This window comes from Melospiza georgiana, chromosome 8 (assembly GCF_028018845.1).
Source record: "Melospiza georgiana isolate bMelGeo1 chromosome 8, bMelGeo1.pri, whole genome shotgun sequence".
Lineage (NCBI taxonomy): Eukaryota > Metazoa > Chordata > Aves > Passeriformes > Passerellidae > Melospiza > Melospiza georgiana.
The window spans coordinates 13,571,646-13,594,470 of NC_080437.1; the positions used below are offsets into that span (position 1 = coordinate 13,571,646).

General features: G+C 41.4%; 1 protein-coding gene across 8 annotated transcripts in view; it reads right to left on the minus strand.

The window, feature by feature from the left end:
• Window positions 1–864: 864 nt before the first annotated feature.
• The window catches only part of ZMIZ1 (zinc finger MIZ-type containing 1), a 337,004-nt gene continuing 315,043 nt past the window's right edge, over window positions 865–22,825 (minus strand). For 7 of the 8 annotated variants that reach the window (XM_058028807.1, XM_058028800.1, XM_058028801.1 and 4 more), the window contains 9 exons: window positions 21,772–21,982; window positions 20,458–20,563; window positions 19,764–19,924; window positions 19,413–19,480; window positions 17,983–18,051; window positions 17,215–17,462; window positions 14,281–14,444; window positions 8,858–9,106; window positions 865–5,306 (listed from right to left, as the gene is read on the minus strand). In XM_058028807.1, the coding sequence (XP_057884790.1) occupies window positions 5,199–5,306; window positions 8,858–9,106; window positions 14,281–14,444; window positions 17,215–17,462; window positions 17,983–18,051; window positions 19,413–19,480; window positions 19,764–19,924; window positions 20,458–20,563; window positions 21,772–21,982 (1,384 nt within the window). In that variant the 3' untranslated portion in view covers window positions 865–5,198. The remainder of the gene's footprint in view (window positions 5,307–8,857; window positions 9,107–14,280; window positions 14,445–17,214; window positions 17,463–17,982; window positions 18,052–19,412; window positions 19,481–19,763; window positions 19,925–20,457; window positions 20,564–21,771; window positions 21,983–22,825) is intronic. The other variant, XM_058028802.1, reaches the window with a different exon arrangement.

Below are 22,825 nucleotides of genomic sequence, written 5' to 3' on the forward strand. Positions count from 1 at the left end.
ATCCAGAGATACTCAGTAATCTGTTAACCCAAGTTCTCAGATGCAGTGAGTGATGGCTGTGGCTCCATTCAGTGCAGAACTCCACCAGGACAGGACCTGTGTGTGTTTCTGCTATCCTGTGAGTACTCCTTGTGTCACCATTCAGGCTGCTTACAGCTGGACAGGTAAGTAAATTGAGCAGATTTGTAACTCAAAGGTTGCATTTACAAACCAAATGCTTCAACTTTAGGATGGAGATGCAGTAAGAAAAAAAATGGTCTCATTTCACTTTAGTAACAGGTTCCAATTGAAAGAAAACTATCAAATTTGGAAGAAGTTAAAACAAAGGTGCTGGTTGTTTAATATCTCCACATGTGCCAATTCCAGAGAGAAGACATCCTTTCCTCTTATTCATATCACATAAAGATTTAATTTCAAAGTAATTATTACTTGTCTGGGAGAGAGGCAGTGCCCTGCATACTGAAGAACAAGTTACCAATGCCTTGCTTGGCAGGGACTTTTTTCTGTGTGATCCCATATTTGCATTCATAATCTTTTCTTTTATCTTCGGTCTCCAGGGTGGTTCCCACCTTTCCCTTCCTGCACCAAGTCCTGCTCTGATAAAAGTTACACCTCATGCAACTGACTTCCACATTAACTCAAACCAGGGAGAGCAAAGGGGAAGTTCATGGTTTCAAAATGAAACTCAAAATTTACAAAGCAGCTGCCAATTAGTCAGACCTTAATTTTGCAAATTTATTTAGGAAAAAAAAATTAACATGAGCAAATGAGAATACTTCAGTGTTACAACAGAGTATATAAATGTCTAGCAATAGTCAAATAATTTGATCTTTAAATACAAAATAACCACATGAACACCTAATATACAGGTTTCATCTGAATACATATTTATTAGATAAATATTAGGTTGTCACATCATCTAACTACATACAGTTTTGCAAGACTAAAAATCACAATTATTTTTTCTGACCAGTTTAAAGTATGAAATGATTGCATTGTACTGTACATACAATGTACAAACAAAGACAATGGCCATTTTTGCATGTTACCTCAGATTGTACTTTTTTTTTTTTTAATTCTCCTCTGATCGTGATATCAAAAATTGTACAAAGTATGAATTTGGTTACAATTTTTTTTTTCTTTTTTTTTAATCCCCGTATTTTTCTTCATTATTTCTGTAGCACCCTAAAAATACACAGGTGATAGACTAGTACACGTAAGCTAAATATTACATGTAGATAAAACAAAACAAAACAAAGGATCAGAGTATATTACAGAAGTGAAAGTGGAACAAATGCTGAGACTCCACAAACGCTAACAAACAGGATTCATTTTCCACATAAGATGGAGCTTCAAGCTTTTTTTTCCTGCGAAATAAAAACAATGCACATTCCAAGGAAAATGAATGCATTTCTGTTAACATGTCTCTATTTGTCATTTACATATGTACAGCTGTCCCTTGAGTCTCCGCTGCAGACACTGGCGTGTACTGTCAGTCCTATAATAATGTCTTGGCAGCAGAACTGTAGATCTCTGTGGGTTCTTTCCCAGATGAACTTCCATAGGGAAACGATTAAAAGGTAAACAAACAAAAAAAAAAAAAAGAAGAAAAATACTACTGGAATCTTATATAATAATTAAGCTTTAAAAGAAATGACTGTGATTACCCTATTTGCTAGGTTTTTTTCTCTAAACTTTAGTATGGCAGTGAACAGATAAAAAAATAACTAAATTTTCAGAAGCTTTTTCATACTGACTTCACTATACAGTACCTGATTTTAGGTGACAGATAAATTTTAAACTGTCTCAAATGTTCAACGTTTGGGTGATGGGTAAAAATTGTACTTTCTTTTTTAAGTTCTGCTTAGAAACCAAACATTTCTGTAAGTTTAAAGATGTCAACTGTCCGCTTTAATTATCTATTACTGTAAAAAGCAGATGCCAACACTGCTCCAAACATATTGCTAATATCTATGGGGCTTTTTTTTCCCTTTATGCTTTCCAACAGGTACTTTTAAATGATACATTTTAAATACTAGCAGTTAGCAAAAGATCAATCCTTAACATACCTGGCTTAAAATACTAATATTGTGTTTAAGAGAAAATTCTTTTTAGGTGACTAACTTAGCTGCTCAGGAATCAGTGGAGAACGAAACATGAAATAGAATCAATTAAAAAAATCAGAGCAACCAGTTCCAACTAATAGTGAGAAATCTTCTTTATTCCCAAACCTATGGCTTAAGGAACTTACCCCCCAAATAGAAAAAAACTAACTCTAATGGCATAAAGTCAGTTTATCATTAGCCACCTCTGCACATGACTTCCAGACCTATATAAAAAATGCAGCAAAAAACCAGGGGGAAACTACTACAGGAAAATGGCTACACAACACATCTGTATCAGTAACTGAACAATGGTCTTTCCTAGGAATTGTGTGATAGCAGCACCACACCACAACCATATTACCATGTATTACACCAAGGTATCTTTAATATTCTGCACAGATCCTCTACAGGTTGTCAAGCCTACATAAGAAAAAAGACATTTCTAAGCAGAATAAAATATACTATACTGTTTCCCTCCCCCACCCACCAACATCCCTAAGTGTCTTTGCCCCAGTTTCAGAGACTGGAGCACCAGTACAGCGATATAAATACGGTACCATACAGATTTGCTGCTTGCCTTAGTGCGTCTTTACCTGGTCAGACAGCTGGTCCTACGTGTTCTGCTCATTTTGGCAAATGAACAAACTGCCATTACCAGCTCACGATCACCCACAGTCAATGAACACTGGTTGATCAGTTGGGGTTACTTTTTCCCTAGGCAAACACAATTATGTTTCCATGACAGAGCTGGGCCCTGATTATCCAGGTACTGCCTGATGTATCAATTCATTTATCACATAAATGGATATGAAATTTGGGCTAATTTACCAAAAGAAAATAGGGGGAAAAAAACCCAAAACCCAACTCCCTTATTCTGTTAAAGAACCCTCAATTTTCTTTTTTAAAAAAGGACCCATATTTTTCTTCAGACAAGGTATTTAAAAACACCAGCAAAAGTATAACCAGATCATGAAAATGTTGAATATTATCAAAGACGATACTAAAATATTCACAAAGATATTTACAATAGCAATTCTTAAAATAATTGATTTTGCATAATGAACAGCGCCTTTCTTAAAAAAACTTGAAAGAGGAAAAATATAAGTGTGGGACCATTTCTACATAATACGTTTGACAGATTCAATACTCCTACTGGAAAATAAAAGAACTAAACCGCCATTTCCTTTAATATCTACAGCAAGGTGCTGCTGACTAGCATATATATACCACAACGCATGTACAGCAGTAGTGGGAAACGTTAACAAAAAGAGCAAAAGAAAACAAAAATGCAGAGAATTTACAAGTATGACTTTGGTGAGGAAAGCAAATCCGGAGTCGTAAGCACAGAGCATGCCATTTACAGCATTGCAAACTAAACACAGAGGGCTAGGAAGCTAGCTAGTCAAACTGACAGGAACAAACAAAATTTTGCCTGGCACTTCAGTTTAAAATGCATTGTGGCGAGCAAATGAAGGGTGTTTGATTGGATTTGGGAAGAGGAAAAGGAGTAGGGTCAAATATGCTTTAGTATCAAAAGAAACAAAACCAGTAACTGTACAGTGGGGAAAAGCTGAAATGTTGCACCACGAGGGCAAAGTTGGCACACATGCACTTCTTACACAGCTACTGTACATCATTTATAAGAGAGAGAGAGAGACAAAGAGCACAGAAATGGGCACAGAAGCAATAGGAAGCTCATGCAGGAGCATCAACCACACGAGAAGCAAAGATCACAGGGGCAAGACAGTAATTGTGGCAGCAGGGTCTCTTGAGGGCAGTAGCCATCTACTGACAGGTACTTATTCTCCCCACACTCGGTCCTTCAGAAGAAAGAGCTCATCCCAGCAGCCAAAGTTTACAAAAAGAAACTGAAGGAGGAGAAAAGGAAAAGGCGGAAGTATCTGTAACAGTCACGAAAACAGAATGCAAAGCAAAACTAAAATGAAGCTGTAAGACGTCTGTCCAATGTCAATGCCCCTTCTCAAGCTGATTATTAAAAATAATTATGCAGAAAATGATGTTACTCTCCCTCCATCCTGCAATGATTTCCTCGCTGCCTTCAACCCAGCTTGTCTTACTATGCATTGTGCAGTACAGACAGTGACACAAACTCTTGGGGCACCGAAGGCTGTAGGTAATAATCAGGAACAGTTTGGTTTGCATCCCCCCTCCCTCTCTTTTCCATTATGTATGGCATACATGGCAAAAAGATCTATGACAGCAATCTCTACAGCTGCATGTTAATGCAGTCAGAAACGGTACTGATCTGAAACCAAATCACAAAAATCCCTAAACATTGCAAACTTTAAAAAAATTTTTCCTGGGTGCTTCCAATCTGTGTGCTGGGCCAGAGGAATCCTCTGCAAAGAGATGGTAAAGATCCCTGCACGTGCAGAATCCTGACACCCACGGCCGTGGCCTGCAGAGCTCAGGCCGTTACTGAAGTGGCATTAGCTACACTGCTGGCTCCCTCTGACAGGCCTGTGTGTCTTCCCTAACTCAGCCACTTGACTGTAGGATTTGTGCTTTTTTGAGCTTTGTAGGTGGTTTTTTTTTCATTTTGTGTGTGGCCAGGACAATTATTCCAACGCAAACCCATGGCTGGAGGGGGGCAGAGGAGAGGTGGGGTAGAGGGAGATACAGTTTCAAAAAAATGGAAGAACAAGCATTGTAAAGACACTCTGAGACGGGTCAATTAAAGACAGTTCCATTCTGTTGATTTTTCTTCCCTTGCCAAGATCCGGTTTTGCCAAGATACTTCACACTATGTTTATCACAGAACTCTCTCTCTAGAGGATGAACACCAAATGGAGTTTCCAATAGCTGCACAACTGTCTATGCTTCTTTGTCACATGTAGCATGGCAGACTCGGAGATTACTGCGTTTATTTAACTTTTGTATTATTTTCTCCCGTCACTTTCGCAGTCTTTGAAGCTAACAAAAGCAGTTCTGAGATGAAGAAAGCGGGGAGTGCACCATTGGATCGAGTTGTGAGGTTTTTTTCTTCTCTTGTGGAAAAGGAGTGTTAAGATTCCTCGCTGTGCAGCCACACACGTGTGAACAAGTGAAAAGGATGGGAGAATACACATGGTTTCAGTTGTTCTCAAAGAGAGACAGAAGGTCATCATTGCTATTGCTTGGCAAATCAGGAGGATCCAGGTATGAAAGCAGCTCATCTGGATTTGTGAGTTCTGGAAGCAGCTATAAAATACAAAGATAAAATAAAAATTACAGATAACAGAAACACAACTGAGAAAAGAAAGGGATTAAACACCACACATTCCTGGAATCTGATTTTCATAACAATACAGCCAAATAAAACAGAAGGCAGTGTCACAAGCCTAACACCCTCAGATGATGTAGTATCCAATTTCTTGTGAATTTCTCTGTGACTCAGTTTTCACCTGTGAATTACATTATCATCTCAGTTAGGGTTTCTCAATCCACCTCCCCATCATATTGCCTGGCTCATGATTCCGACAAAACCTTCTGGACAAATGCTCATTATGGATGTTTCCTATAACACACTGCGTAAACGTTTGAAACAAGCACTTGGAGTAATCCACATTTGAGCTTCAAGGCAGATGGGCAAAGGCTGGTCTGGCCCTCACACATCAGTTTGATGGCCACTCAAAGCCTGCAACTCCACAGAAGGAGGCAGCCCTGTCCTTTGCTCACCCCAGTAACTCCTCAGTGCACTGATCGAAGCTCTGGGGCAGTGACCTGGAGCAAGGAACTCACCCAGGGTTAAAGCAACCAGCGGGTCAGGGAAAGTGGAAAAAAAAACAATTAAGGAGGAGAATGGAGAGAGGAGTGGCACGGCAGCTGGGCGAGTCCTTCTCCTTTCTGTGGCAGGAATTTACAGTGGTTGGAAGTACTTACTTGACTACAGCATTACATGCAATTCCAGACGTTTTAAAGGGTCACAGGTGTAACACTCCATACAACAGAAGATGACCTAATCTGCACAGTGCTTTAAAGTATCAAAATGAATAGCTATGGGACTTCAATTTGTATTTCCATGAAAATGGAAATAAACCATCACAACACATTCTTTTTGATCTGACAGCACATTGTAACTCCTGGGTTGTGCATCAGGCAATGTTTTCTGCTCTGTAATGCATCTTGCCCTTTCCTAGGCAAATATAAAAGTGTCATATATAAAAAATTGCAGGGAACAGTTTGTAATAAAGCCCTTTTATGTTCTGCATTGTTTTAAATACAGAAATATATGGACTGTTTTAACAAACTGAATAGTAGGTACATGAAATTAATTTTAAGTTGTTCAGTGTTTTCAAATATTATAAAACCAAAAGCTTGACGACTTCAATTTAGCAAATAAATACTGTATTTACATGCTTCTATTACTCTTGTGCAAATGAAACTTCATCTTCTAATATTATATGGATAAACAAATTTTTCAATAAGCTAAACACTAAATGCCAAAAAAAGTTTACTGCTTTCTAAGCATTTACAAAAAATGCAATGTCAAGTTTACATAAACAAAATCTCCCAGAAGGAATCTTCTTCTTAAGCTACCACCTCATTTTAGTCACGGCAAAAATGCTATTGTCATTGTATTGAGATGTGAGACTTTTAAATGTACTTCACCTCCTATTAGAATTTTTTATGAGTATATTGTAAAAAAATTCAAAAAGAAAAAAAAAGTCCAAAAGTAAACAGCAGCCCCACCAAGTGTGGAGAAATAAAAAAGTTATTAAATCTGTCCTACAATTTTACAACTTGTTCTTAAAAATTTGAATCATCTATGAGACTCATTCTTGTATGCTGAGGATTTTTTAAAAAGTTTAAGAAGAGTGGAAATTTTAAGCAATAAGCTCAGTATGTGAAGTTGAAGTCTTCTGAGTTGCAAAGGTGAGCTCAGCTTCCCTCAGCCAGAGGGGTCAGGCAGCAGAGCTGGCCTCCTGCCCCACTGGTGGGAAACCCCGAGACCTCAGGAAGGACTCGCTGGGAACTGAGAGTGCTGGAGAAGGGACAGAAGAGAGAGGAGTGCCAGGGCCTGTGAGGGGGTGATGGGGACAGAAGCTACAGGAATGTGCCAGATTTAGGGTAGAGTTTGGAGACATGTACCCTGTGCTCCTGAGGTGCAAATGGAGAGGTCTAACCAGTGATTTCAGCCTTGAGCCTCTTCTGTCTGAAGTACCCATGCAGATCTCCCCTGTCTGTGCCTGCATCCATAGGAGGTGGATTCTTTAACCCAGGTTAAACCTCAGACTGCATCTCACTGAATTCCTGCAGAATGACTGTGACTGTGCCAGGAGGGAGTGGGTCAAGTTGCCCACAGTACAGTGCCCTGTTTGCTTTGCTGCATGGGACTTTATTCAGCCACAAGAGACCCATTAAAATAATCCATCTGATCAGGATCACAGGTATTTCCAGTAAGTTTATTTCCCACACTGTACAGCACTTGCCTCCTGTTAAGAAACCAGCAATCCTTCATCAGTGATAACCACAGTACTGTGTAAGTGTACAGATTTTTGTACTTTGCTTCTCACCAAGGAATGGGTGCCTGACCCATAACAAAATACTGTTATGTTTCTTAAATATTAGAAGAAAAAAAAGAGACATTTTTATTTCACCTTTCAGTATTGCTCAGACAGGATCCTTAAGGGTTCAGAACTTGAATTGCCACATGAACTATTGTTCCCAAAGGATGTGCACACAACCATATTGTGTGAAATAGCAGAATTTGCCTCACTGATCACTGTTCCTGCAGCACCCTAAAGCCTCTATCTGTCCCCTAACCCCTTCCCTCCCCTGTGAGGCTACCTGCCAGCCCAGTGCTCCTGTGTGACAGGGGAGATGCAAGTATACAGCAACAGCAAATACAGATATAAATCCAAGGCACAGAAGCAAACACATCTCTAAGGAAATTAACTGTGCAGCAGCAGACTTTGGAACAGACAGAAGATACACATACAGGAATGCATGACTCAAACAAAAATCCAATCCTAGTGCTGAGGATTTCTATTTTGGGAGGTAGATGGCTAACCAGAGAGATATACCTCAAGTAAGTCACTTCCAACTCCACTGAATCGATGTTAAGAGATGGAAGACTACTTTTGGCCTTAAAACTAGACCTCAGTTAGTTGTGAGCTGCCTCCCACGGTGGCTAAGGAGGCAGAAAATGTCCATGTTGTTTATGTCCTTGTGTGGTGTACTGGGAAGAGGAACTTATGCTGCTGAGCCACCCACAAGAGTGGGTTTGGAAGGGCACAGATGGTTTCTGGCTGCAGGGAGCAGGGACTGTGTCACAGGGTGGGCCAACACAGACCTCACTCCTGCTGGCCAGGACATGCTGCAGGGCTCAGCACAGAGCTCACATGGCACAGCAATGCCACGGTCAGAACCTCACACAGCTGTGGCCCTCCTCCTGTCCAGGCACTGCAACAGCTTCAGGGTCCAGGAGAGCACAGCCCAACCAGCACCGAGGTGGGAAAGGAGGAGATGGCTCCCGGCCTGGTGCCCGAGCTGCTGCCTAAAGAAGCGCCTGCCTCGGTGCTAGGAAGAGGCTTATGGCTCACACACCACACAGCTGCTCCAACAGAGCCATCCGTTCTCCCAGCAGGTCAGGAGTGCCCTGTCACCTTGGCTGCAGCACCGGTGCCCATGTACCAAGCATGAGGGATGGCATGTGCTGTGGAAGCGGCCCCGGCCCCTGCCCTCCCGGCCCTCCCGCGCGATGGAAGCACACGCTATGGCAGGCAGATGAGAGTATGACACAGACTTACATCCAGCGAGGGCTCCGGCATGTCGGGTGCTCCCTGTCCACCAGCCTGACCCTCTAAGGCTGAGGAGGGGTTAAAGGTCAGGTCACTGTGTGGATGGTTGCTAGAAGCGGCCGGGGGTGGCTGCCGGGACTGCTGGGTAGGAGGCCCGCTGTGATGTAATGGCTGCCCTGACTGGCTGCTGGGGTGAGGGACGTGCAAACCTTGCTGCATGGAAGTATGGGACTGATCAGTGCTGCCGGGATGAGGGATCTGCGGAGGAGGAAAAAAGCAGGAAAAGAAAGTGAGGCCACAAGGTACAGTGCTCGCGGTGCCTGACTCTGTAACTGCATGTTATAAAATGAAATAAATTAAAAAATGACACACACAACAAAAAACCCCAGCAAAACCAATCAACAAACAACAACAACAACAAAAAGAAAAAAGCGCCACTGGAAAAGGAAACTCCATATCCCAATGCTGGAGGAAATGTTTCAGCTTTTTGAAGGTTTTCTGCAAGGGGAAAAACCACATTGAACTTGAGTTGTTGGTTTGCTTCCTTGTAATGTGGAAAACTGTATATGAAGATGCAAAACAATGCACCACAAAGAGAAGGGAAGGGGGCTTATGGGCTTAATCAGCATTAGCAAGGCAGATGCTTTTGCCCTAAAAAATGTTATGAATGAACAGAGAATTTGTTGAATGATCCCTATGCCAGGAAACTCATTACCTGAGAAAATGCATAATTTCTGCTCAGCTCCCCTGTTCGGTAGCTTCCTGGCACTGCAGCCTATTCCTGTCTCAGCTCGTTACAAACACCAGCTCTTCCCCACTGCTTCCCTCCTTTTCTTCTCAGAATGCCCTGTTAACCCCTGTTAACCTTGCTGCCATTGCTGGGTTCTGATGGCTGACAGAACCAAGGCACTCAGGAAGCACATTCCCCACCATGTGCCGAGCTGCTGTGGGTGGCTGCATACCTGCTGACTGCAAAGTACACGGCCTTAGCTTCAACTAAGCCAACAATCCCACTCTGTATTCGTGCTGGGGATGAATTGTCTAGCAAGGGCTTAGTGTTTTTTTATGTTTTCTGTGGGGAATAAGCTACCAATCCACATGTGTCTTCCTAACCCTATTACTGAATGAGGGAAAGTCTTTCTCACATGACAGAGAAGCAATAAAAATGCACAAGTCCAATTCTTCCCTCTGCTGCATGTCACATTTAATGCTAGTGGAATCTCTGGGGCTTGACCTTGGTGCCATGAGAAAGAAGTGTCTGAATGCTTCAGAATTAGCTATCTCATGTTAATTGGGCATATGGAGAAACAAAAAATGTAAACATTTTTTGAGGAATGCTACGTATTGGACAAAGTGAAGCTGAAATAAAGGAACAAATACATACAACAACAGCATGAAATTCATCCAGCCAAGCAAACAGAAACCAGCAAAATGCTATGTCAGTATTGACCCTTTCCTATCACATAAACTGCAAAGTTATCTCAACTTCAGCCTTCAGCTTCAGAAAGCAAAAGGGAGGTTATTAGAAAACTTAATTAAATATTCCCATAAAAAATTAGAGAAACAAATATTTAAAAAAATACTTTTCACCACTCTTAGGAAAACTGGAACTTGAATACTGATCCATTGGGACAGTCACACTCAGCTGCATAGAGGTACTTTTCAATACTTTGGTATTATAAAGGTTCGTGGAAATGATTCTACTTCAATGGTATTTGGCTTTCTGTCCCATATGAGAGTTGTACAAATAAGCAGGTCAGAAATACTACATTGTGTTTATACATGCAAGGATTTAAATATATATTTAGCTGATAACACAGTCACTTGGGTCCTTAGACAATGGGTGTATAGGGACTAATTGTTTATCGTAAGACTGAGGGCAATCATAGTCTTTGAAGAGCCATTGCAGATTCCAAATCCATCCGACTTAGGCCACTACTCCACCAGCCCCTCAGAGAAAGCAAAATGCTCAGGATGGGAACATTTTCTATTTGCATTCGGCTAACTGATTATAATTTTGCTATGGTGCAAACACATTGTAAACAGCACACTTTGGGTATGTTTAGCTTGCACCTGCAACTCCCATCATTTTATTCTGAAAGCACTGACCCTCACTATGAATGCAGAGTCTAACAAAGTTGCCTTTGCTTGCACAATAAGATAATTCCAGAGCTGTTTTTAGCAGCAGAAGCTTTGAGCAGACAACTACATCTTCAGCTTAACAGCACAGAGCAGCACAGCTCTACAGCCCAACAGTGACCTCTAGGAGTGCTGAGATGTACAGCTGTGGAGCAACAGGGCCTGCCACTGCACAGCAATATTCTTTCTGTCTCTGAAGAAAATTATTAGTGGGGAAAATATCACCAGGTTAAGTCAATGGTTTATATCTCTCTCCATGACCAGGGGCACAGTTTTACCAACTCTTCTGCTGTGTTAGCTACCAAAACTGTTAAGACACCATCCTGCCTACCCTGCCGATGTTCTTGGCCACTTTTCCCATCCACCTGTTTGCCATGTCTGCAAGGTGAAACCTTGTAGACATGCACTGAATTTCCCCACCCTGCCCCTGAATTAGTTTCCAGTCACATCAGTACCTGGGTCCAGATCACTTCATAGCTGCGGTAACACTTTTGCTGAGAGGGAGGAAAAGTGAAAATAGAAACAAGGGCAATGACTTTTTACAGTAGCACCAGCTCATATCACCTCCATGAGTGTATGAACCTATGGTGTCATCATCCATTGCTCAGTCCCTCCTTACACTGTTTGCAAGAAACACTAAACTAGAGCTAACTGAATTCCCTGTTGTCTAAAATGTGGTTACAATTTCTGAAAACAAACAGGAGCTGCCATGATTGTGGCAGCTGTTCTGCAGCAATCTTGCACTGCTGCAATGTGGTATCTGTTCCACAGCTCTCACAACACTCTGTGCTGGGGAAGAGGTATTCTGGTCATGTTTCAGATCCTGGTTTTTTTCTTCTTCTATAGGAGTGGAACAGCAGTGTTAAGGGAAGGAAATTCTGACTGATCCATCCCTGGTTATCCAGCCCTAAATACACTGGGCAAATATCTGCATTTCCTGGAGTGACCTACACAGTATGTCTGGAGGGATCAACTTTCTCTGCCTACCAACTGTGTAAGGGCCACCACATAAATCTTCAAACTAGGACTGCTAGGAACTTCCTCGGCAGCATTCAGCTCCAGTAAGAGAGACCTCAGGTCTAAAAGGACAGAACATCCAATCCCAACTCACCTTATAAATGGCCAAAGTGAACAGTACGTGCAAACTACAAAAAACTGCTGTGTAAAAGGAAAGACAAAGCCAGAGAACAGCACAGGCGATACCTTAAAACCTCGGTTCAATCACACCATTTGTTTATAGTTGTTTTTGTACGAAGTGTTTCTTTAAAGACATGCAACTACACAATTTAGGCATGTGTTAAAGGCATGTAATTTCTCTAAAAGCAGTCATTTTAAAAGATGTCTTTTCTTGAGTGTCTGCTACAGACAAATAGTTCATTTTGAGAGAAAAGAACAGAGGATAAGAAAGAAAGAGAAAAGCAGAGATTTTATAACACTGAAAAGGTGGTGCAGGAGCACTAAGAGTCCTCAAATGTGTACTGAAAACTGCACAGCCACATTGACAAGGTTAATCTAATTTTCCTCTGCTAAAAGACCTGAAAACTGATTCTCATTACAGAAAACCAGCCACTGACATAATGTAGGAATCTGCTTTAGCACTGCTTGCTATTCCCAAATGATATTGCTTGAGTAGCATGATAGATGAGGGAGAAGTGAGGCAAAGGTTTACTTTAATTGTCAGCTATCATAAGCAAGTATTAAATTTGCTACAGATTGGCCCACAGAACTGGAAGTTCATTAACATTTGCCTAGATACACCCCCACAGCTCTGGAACATGCATAGCCTTGAGGAACTTTCACCTCTGCTATATGTAAACAGTACCGTTTTCAGAAAGCTACAAATTCTTCACTTTTATATTCAACTACTTCATATCCTACCACTTCAAAAATTTCACCAGGGCAACAACTACAGCAAAGGTATGCCTGATGAAGTCAGGAGGCAGGTGCCAGATAATGGGAAGCAAAGAATAGTTCCTTGTGACTTTGATTTGAGGGAAAGCAGCTGTGAGTGGTTCAGGCTGGTTCACCCATTTCCTCTCACTACTGTATTCTGATACTGTGTGGTTGATTCTTGTGCAGAGAATTCTGACCATTCTGTGCTGTGTATGCAGAATTTGCCAATGTAAAACTACAGCATGTTTGTCCTCATGTATCAGCCTGTAAAGTGGTAAAGTCATTACAGTTTCTGGACTCTTCCTCTGCAGACATCTTGGTACCTGGACTCTCTCCAGACTATACAAAGAACTCTTTCTCCACTCTCTTCTATTTCTCACCATCCTCCTTGGAAAACCCACTGCCAGCTAGAGGAGACATTGACTGAGTAGGCTTTTGCTGAGCATCTGCTACCACATTTCCTCATTACATTCTGAAATTGTACTTTCTAGGATTCACTAAAGACACGGCACATATGACTTGTCAAGTTAAACATCCTTCCTGTGCAGTAACAGTGCACTTTAAACCCCCTGCTCTGCAACTTAAATGAACATAAAAGGATGTATACACACCCCACACACAGAGTTAAAATAGATGACTAACCATGCCTAAGAGCTAAATGCTGCTGGTAGCTTTTCTATCACCTAGTTGCTGCAGTACTGCATTTTCTGGAGATATATAAATTTCTGGAGAAATATAGAAAGTACGGAAAACTCAGTGCTCTGAGCAAGCTGCTTTTCCAATACACAGTTCTGCCTCACCATCTGAGACCTGAGGAACCTCTACTTTTCAGTCTCCAACATTGATATTTTCAGACCAGTGGCAGTGTCTCTCCTTGAAATCTGCAAGCTTGTCCTATTACCAAAAGTTTAAAAGTGCCTTTCATGCTGTTTGAGTAGAATTCCCTCACAAAATGCTTTGATGCAAATTTTGCCCTCAGAGAAAAAGCCAGGGAAGATATTGTCCCTGCTCTGAAGTCATCCAATATCTTGCTTTAACAAGCTGTCTCTTGGAGATGGATATTCACAGTCCTGCTGGCCTAGAGAATGAAGTACATTTTTTTTCATGTGTCAGAGCAAAGCACAATGATTAATACAAGCACACTGAGCCAGGTTCTTTCTTTCAGATAAACAAGCTTAAATGACAAGTTAAAAAGTGCAGAAATGCTTCTCCAAAAACTCAAAATGGCCAGAAACTAAAAATTGGCATTTCTGGCATTTCTCAAGACTACTCTATTTCACGAACTCCCCAAGTGAGGAACCTACAGAAAGTAAAAGCAGTTCCTAAGGTGAGTCCATCGGCTGGATGAGAGCTCCTTACCCCCACCAAGGAGAACCTGTGTGCCCAGCACCATTACTTACAGATTCCTGCATGGGGTGACTGAGAGGTTTGTCCAGAGCTGCCATGCTGCTCGGCATATCTGGGGGATGTGACAGCTGTGGCCCATGCATGAAGTCATTCATAGATGTGCCACCAGGATTCCCATGCGGGAAGTCAAAATTGCCATGACCTTGGTAACTGTTGCCTGAAAGAGAAACAGATGTGATTTGTTTCCAAGGTTGATCTCTGAGTATCTTGCAGGAGCTGTGTGATGTGTGCCCTCCCTGCACAGCACAGGGAGCTGTGACACTGAGCTTGACAAAGCTGTGCCCCTAGTGGTGAGCAAGTGGGGACAGGGCACTTGGCTTCCAAACACTGGCTGCTGCAATAATTCATTTATGAGTTGGAACTAATTGAAAACTGCTGACATTTTGAAAAACTATTGCCAAGTCACCACATAAACTTAACCATGCTGAGAAGTAAACAGGATATTAAATTCTATGGGATATTTGTATCTGGAAGCATCTCAGTGTAACTGAGACTGACTGCCCAAGTCCAGGATTATTTATAGGACACCTGTGTTATTTATGGCTGTGCTTCTAAACACTCAGTAAGACTGTAGCATTGCTTCAGCTTCTGATGAAAATAATTGACAGAAGTGAATCTGGAAGATGCCACAATACCAGTTCATAGCACAGTCTCTACTCTATCCCTTCATAAAAGGCATAGGTGTTCTTATCTAATTGGGGCTCCCACAAAACTTAGAAAATTCACTTGACTGACTGGATTTACACACACATCTTGAAACAGGCCTGGAGTCCCCTGCTGCTCTGCAGGACAAGTACTGTATGACCACTGTCCATAGGGATCCAGCCCACCTCAGCCCAGGGATCTCCCGAATTCTAAAGCAAGCAGGTATCCCGATACAGGGATTTTACTCTTCATATTTTTTGTCAAGATTCCTCTCTTAACACTTCTAACTCAGATATCAACCCTAGCGGCTTATTTGCTATGAAAAAGTGAACTAAAACCATTCACCTATTGTATGAACAAGCAACTGAAGTGGATGATACTGAGCTCTGAAATAACAGAACAGCTTTGGAGCTTGCACAGAGAGCCTGCAGTTTGTCAGTAGAAGTACCACAGTTTTAAATATTCAACTCAAGAAGGGAGTTTGACAAACTGAAGTAGTTGCATCATTTGCTCTTTAGCACAGCTTCACAAGCAGAAGTTTAATCTTGGAGGAATAGTAGTCATTAGCCATGTAAGAGTACTTCTCAAAGACGTCAGGACTTTGATCTATCATGTAAATACTGCAGAGCCTTACTAATTCTCATTTTGTTAATCTGCAAACTGGATGAGTCTCACAGAACATAGCTGGTCTTGCCTTGCATCAGGAATAATTAATTAAAAGGCAGCTGGAATGTGGTCTTGTAGCACTGAATATTTGTTATGTTTGCAAATTAAACCTCAGTATGCTTCCTGTCAAACCCAAATAAACAAACATAAACCACAGTACTGATACTACTACTACTACATTGCTCTGAAGAACTGTTAATCAGAGGACATTATGTAATTGCAATCACTAAGTTTCAGTGCACGTATTGATGGAGAATAAAGATACAAGGCACTGTGCCCAGGGGTTACAGCCACGCAGCAGCAAGCCCCTCTCTGCAGCAAGGGCAGAGCCACGTGCTGAGGGAGAGACCTGTCAGACATTTGGGATAATCTGGCACACTGTGCTGACATCCCTACTGCAGGGCAAACAGGTGGGTTCACCTGCCAGAGGGCACTCAGGGCTCCAAGGAGCAGTCACTGTCTCTGCTACAGGACCCATAGGAGAAGGCAGCAAACTAACAGTCTAGGCAGCAATGCTCACAGCAAGCCTAAACCCCACATGTGACGTGGCTATCCTGTCTGCTCCTGAGTATGGGCTGGAAATATGGTGAGGAATAGACAGCTCTGTTCTCAGGCTCTGACTGCACTTCACTCCTACTAAATGGGGGGAAAATATGTGATTCAGTGCTCTTGGCTTTGTTATAGTAATCATTCATCTGTTTGAAAACCTTGTAAGTTTTATCATCTGTCATCAGTTTTGCAGTCACTGGAGCAAATTAACCGTATTTTGCACGCAATCTATATTTTTCTTCAACGCCTGCAAAAAGCACATGTATCACCTTGTAATCAATTTGGGGATTCTGATAGTGTGAACAGTTGGTCTTTTCCCAGAGCTGAACTGACTCATATAATGTTACTTGCAAAATAAACAGTCTCTGGTTTCATGTTTTCAGAATTGTCACTATAATTGAGTTATTCACAACATACCAGTAATTTGAAAACCTATCTCCATTGCCTGCATTCAGTTCCCTGTTCCTCAATCTGGTAGCACGTGGGCCGAGGAGCTCAAAAGTAATTTTCTAATGCAAAGGTGTTTGCAAAGCAGCTAAAAGCTCTTTACAAGTTGTCCCTTTTCTGGTGGTCTATGGAATGTCATTCACCTGGCCACAAGTTAACCTAGTGGCCCACGTAGCAGGGTTAATGGGTCAGGCTTTATGCTTATGTAGTACCAGATGTTTTCACTTGAGAGTGGAACAGAAGGAAAATGCACAGAAAAAAATTGCAGAAATATGTCTATTATGGCAGGCCATGAATATAGAAGGTAATATACAATGTTTCTTGATTCAGGGAGGGCTGCATGACTATGAATATGACAAGCACAAATACTTAAAATATTAAATAAAATAATTAATACTATAATATATAACTAAAATATAATACCTACTAAAATATACACTCCATTGAACAGATGAACCTTAACTGAAAAGACCTACTCAGAATTTCAGAATTGCAGCCATATCATTTACTGTCCTCATGTATCACTCTGAGAGGATGCACTGACACACCTGAATCACAAGGCTGACTGAACCACTGAGGGCCAGAGAGAGCAGCTGGGTGCACAAAGCCATAGCACTGACCTTGGTTACCGTATTCAGTGGAGTTGTTGCCTCCTGGAGGAGGGGGTAGGGATGGGTAAGGTGACGGACCAGGACCCAAAGCTGCAATCATCTCCATTACATTTGGCATGATCATCTGGCTTGGACTCATTGTCTTAAACCTTTTTGAGGGAATGCCATCTGGGTCATCTTTGATGTGAATATCTGACTTTATAGGGACCGGCCTCCAACTGCAAGTTGGATCAATGGTAACTTCTTCAAACTCGGAGCTGTAAAACAATGTGAAAATTTAGCATTTAGTTGAATATTTTTAAATCAATTCTGCTGAAGTTTCCATAAGAATCTGCATGGTAACCAATGTTCTGAAAAGCTCTGGTGTAATACAACATTAAGATCTCTTACTCCTCAAGAGTGTGCTGAAAGCAAATTTAAAAAAAGGCAACCATGAGAACACATTTCTGTGTTTATCCACACAATGAAATCCAAACATATCAATGTGGTTTGTCACCTCTGAATCAGAGGGACTGCTTGTAAATACAAGAAAGCATTTAATCCTCCATTTTGGCTCTTCCCTCTGCTTCACTGGTGAGGCTGCCATTAAGAAATAACCCAAACAACATCTACAAAGAAGATGGAAACTGATTCACTCTGTCACCTGCTCCCCCAAGACACCATGCAATGGAATATTCAAGTTCAATCACCAAGATCTATTTTGGTGTGACTATCTCAGTACTCATTACCATAACTCCTAGTTGCTTAGTCTTGGATATCAGCAGGGAGATCACTTACTTTTGTATGGCGTTCAGAATACCCCACATATACTGGTCAACCTCCAAGCCCTCCAAGAGAGCCGTTTTACTAAAAAGTAAAAAAAAAAACAAAACCAAACTTCATGTTAGAATATTGCAAGGGAAAGAATGATTTGGGAAAACAGTTTTAGTTCTACATCTACATTACCAGGATATTTACACCAAATAGATAAGGATACATCTACTTGTGTGTGTCCACAAGCTGTTCACATTCTTTAAGTAATTTTTGTTAGTGAAATACAATGCAAATTTGAAGTATTTCCAAACATAGCAGATCTCTCCTGTGACCATCAATTAGCACTATTTTTTAATTAGATCTTTCTCTTTTTTGAGGTCCACAGTACTACTGCAAAGCAACTAAGTGTTACAGCTACTCTACTTAATGGGTAGCACAGATGGGGACAGAACAAAACAAAACTGGAAATGACTTAGCTATGTAGACAGATCTGAATGCAGGTGCTCATGCTCAGAGACACAGGATAAAAATTTAGCCTAGATGCATGGATACATGAATTAAGAAGGCAAGATAACCAAGTCTCATGATATTTTTAGCCAAATGTAGCAGACAGATGAGATTTGGGCAGTTTGGAGAAAGCACTTGTGTGTTAGGGCACAGATCAGCCGTGGACAGTAATGGAAACGAGCTCGTCTCCAGCCTGCCATGTCCTCAGAGCAGCCAGAGTGGGCAATCCCCACTGCTGTTTGTACCTAACACTGGCTGGCAGGGCAAGGACCCAACTGGAGATTGTGCAGGGCCAGGGCCAGCTGTTACAGCCACAGCTGCTGGAGCTGAAGAGCCCTGGCTCCTCAGCTGAGGCTGGAGCCCACTCCCAACCTGTGCAGGGAGCACAGGAGGTGACAGACACTGAACTGGCCTGCAGACATTCTGCTGGGTGTTCTGCCCAGTTAAACAAGGATGGACAATCTGTAACCACTTTCAAGTTTTTCTTCCATTTTTTCTGCAGTACACTAACTCATTGGTCAAAATATTAGCTTGAAATTATACCAAGGTATCCATCCCTCTTTTTGTCTAAGCAACAACTCCAGCTTTTGCTCCTTGGAAATTTTTTACTTTTTAAAAAAAATCAGCCTTATTCTGGATTGTAGATATCTATCTTATCAATGTAAATACCTGATCCTCTTTTGAACCCTACACAACCCATTGATGATCTGTGAATGATCAATGAAATCTGGTGAGAAAATATATTGTTATATGTTTTCTAAATTTCTAATAATCCAGGGTGGTAAAATATTGCAGGAATTCTCATTGGACTTTATGCTATTTAAGTAAATGTGATATATAACCTTATTTCCTAGAACTTCCTTCTTCTCTCCTTTAAGATCTTAAATATGATCTGAATTTGGTCAAAGTGTGTACAACTGCATTTTATGTAGTATGGATGCACTTACTTGCATACTGGACACCGCCAAGTTCCTCTTTCACAGTTCAGTTGCAAGTAAGATTCCAGATCAAAGCACTAGGTATCAGAAAAAAACAAAAAAGGAAAAAAACAAACCAGACAAAACAAAAAGAAAATACTGTATTAAATGAAGCAGTTAGACAAAAGTAAAACTGACATGAAAAAAGCCTCCTAGCACTGAGAACTAAAACAAACAGCTTACTTTCCTCCTTTACATTAAGCATCATACAGTTACCTACTGAGGCTTACAGACACAAATGCCATGTTTAGGTGCTCCCACACTGAAGGAACTGCACCACCACGTGGCTGAGGGACCCTGCCAGGCACTGCCCCCACTCACCTGTACGTGCTTGCAGTCGTGACCCCTGGCCGGGAGCTGGATCCGCCGGAATGTGATCGGACACTTGAGAGACACTTTGATAGCAGTCTGCTCCACCCCATCCTCCCCATTTAGTGTTGCATTGCCAGAGGAAGCTGCTACACTGCTGAAGTTCCTCTTGACTGTTTAGGAAGAAGGTGAAAAAGCACAAGTGTATTCTAAGTTCTAACACAGAAATCTGAAATTTCTTCAACATTTAAGAAATTACTTCAACATCTAAGGAACAACTGAATGAACAATAGGCCCACAGAGGTGTCTTCTGAGTAATTCAGAACATTCTCCTGAACAGAAAAACCATCATACATGCATATCAGCTATATTGTTAATCAAATTAAGTGCCATACAAGTACTGAAAGCAGCCCTAGATAAATAAAGAATTAATCTTTCTTTATTGGTGAGTCAAAGACAAATATAGGGGGAAAGCCAGAGAGATTCTTCTGGAATAGGACAGACCTCTTTAGGAACTAAGCTTGTGTCCTTGAAACTTTGTTACCCCCACCCAAATAGCCACTCATCTATCCACATCATGTTCTGCAAATTCCTTAAGTACAGCTTAAAGTTATCAGCAAACAAGTAAATCTGGTGCAGAGATAGCTTATCACAACTGAACATAGACATTCTGGGAAATCATCACCCCCACAGAAGGCAAACTCACTCTTGGTGATACAATGCTCTGCTGGGAGGAGGCGTTTCTTTAGTAGACCTTGGAGTACGGAGCGGACCGATGGCCGGTGCACCAACTGCAACACGAACAAGTGCGACTGCAAGGAAACACCTTTTGTTAGGAAGGGAACCCAGCACACAGGTTAAACGTTTGGGAGTGTTTAATGCACTCCCAAACTGAGCTGCACTCTTCCCTTGGACACTTGGTTTCTGTGAGAGCCTGAGGCTTAAACATAAAAGCTGGTTCTGCTCTGCTGGGCACACACGCTCCCTTATGGATATTCTGAACACTGTGCAGTTCCTCCACGCTTAATGTAAAGAAGGGCTTTAAAAAAGCAAGGATTTTCTGCATTTTCTCCCTCCTTAATATTCAGTATACGTTCAGCTGACATATTAATCTCTGACTTCGGGGTTTATTTTTAAAACCCTGGACTGTCTGACACAGCCTAGCCTACCTGCCTGCCCTCAGACTACGCTGGAAGTTGTGAAAACAATTTGCAACTGATGTGCCTGGAATCATCTGAATCTTCTTACCCAACACAGAGCTCGTTGTGGATTCACAGGATGATGCCCCCTGCTCTTTGCCACCAGATAAATGACATTATGCAGGGAAACATCCACGTGAAGTAAAGAAAAATGGGTGGATGGCTTCTTGTCAAAGTGCCTCACACCATGACCTTGTGAGAGCTAGCAGCTTGCTTTATTGTCAGTGACAAGAGAACAGTCAGAAGCTCTGACTGGATTTGCAGAACAGTCTGCATTAAAAATACAGTACTCATCCCCAAGAGTAACTAACCCATGGAAAAGGAGAAAGGGGAAAGCTGAATGGTCTAGATTGCATCTTTGAATATGAGTTTTTCATCTGAAAAGGTACGGAAAATTCATCGCCAGCACCAATGTTGATGCTTTCATGACAAACCAAAGACTGTATAGTTTAATAAACTATGTAAATGAAATTAGTACCATCAACAGGCTTCATTGCAATCATCTACTTCTACATCAACAGACTTCAGGTCCCTTGTTACACAGGCACACATGAGAAGGCAGGAGATAAAACTCCCTCCCCTAGACCATGAACCTTGTCAGAGACATTGGAAGGACGCCACTACATTCTGCAACAATTAAGCAGCAAAAATTTCCATATTAGCACTCTGACTGTGTCAACATCATTAAGTAAAAACCTTACCAGAAAAAGGCATGGAAAAAAAATGAGAGTAAGGCTCTTTCAGCTAAGGCAACATTTGCAAACTGCTGTAAATAGCAGAGTCAGCATGAGCAGCTGCAGCCCTGAGCGGGGTGTACTTACACAACAGCACGCTGTGACTGTAATCTGAATGGTGTTTCTCCCTGGCTGGCAGACGTGCTTTAGGTGCAGAGGTTTATGAGATGTCTTGTTGTCACCACGCTCGATGGTAAGTGGAGTTGCATTAACGCTGACCTGGACTGAAGCTGGCCAGTTTGTGTTCATTTGTCTGTCTTCATGGTGATAGCACTTAAACTGCAATTCCAAGTCAGACCTGCACAACAACCAATAAATCTTCCTTTAACTTTGCTTTCACACTGCACAGGGCGGAGGTTTTTATCCTAGGAACATTTTTCTTGATCAATCAGATTATTTTTCTTGAATTATTGCCATTGAGAATATAACACACTTCCTTCATAAAAACCCCGAACAAAAGCAAGTCACGATGAATTAATGATGCAAGCATGACCCAAAGTTGTTCCTATTTAACAATTTTAAAGGACTTTTCAAGGAAACATCTCAAACCTCTTTGCAAACCCAGACCATGGAGTGATCCTGCAGAAAGAAGGTCAACATCAGGTAGGTCCTTCCTGTCTTAGGAATTAAGAATGAGAAACCAATATGCTGCAATGGTTGTGCTGGAAGTCTGGATTCTTCACTACCTCAGAGCACTCAAAGAAGCATTTGAATGAATGCATGCCAGACAAAATACAAATACAGCTAATCCTGCCTTAGAACAAGTAAATTAACTAAGATAAAATGGCTCCTATATCTTACTCCCTACCAAAATCAGTTTTCTGTGATTCTAAATTAACATGGCTGTGGACTAAATCTATCCAATTTGGACCTTCTTTCAGGGTATGAATTCCTCCCACCTTCCCTATGATAACTTCCACTCACTATTTAGCTCCTCAGAAATTAGTTATATAACACCTTCAAAAAATGAAAAGGCTGAGATGAAGTTAATTAAAAATTAAGTGGGTAGAGACTATGACTTTAGTTTCATAAATGTATGTTAACCTTGTGTTAGGAATGAGTAATTTCAAGAAGAAATTTAAAAGAACATAGAAAACTGAACTGAAATGTCAGAATTCTGCTGTTCTTGACAGCAAAAGAC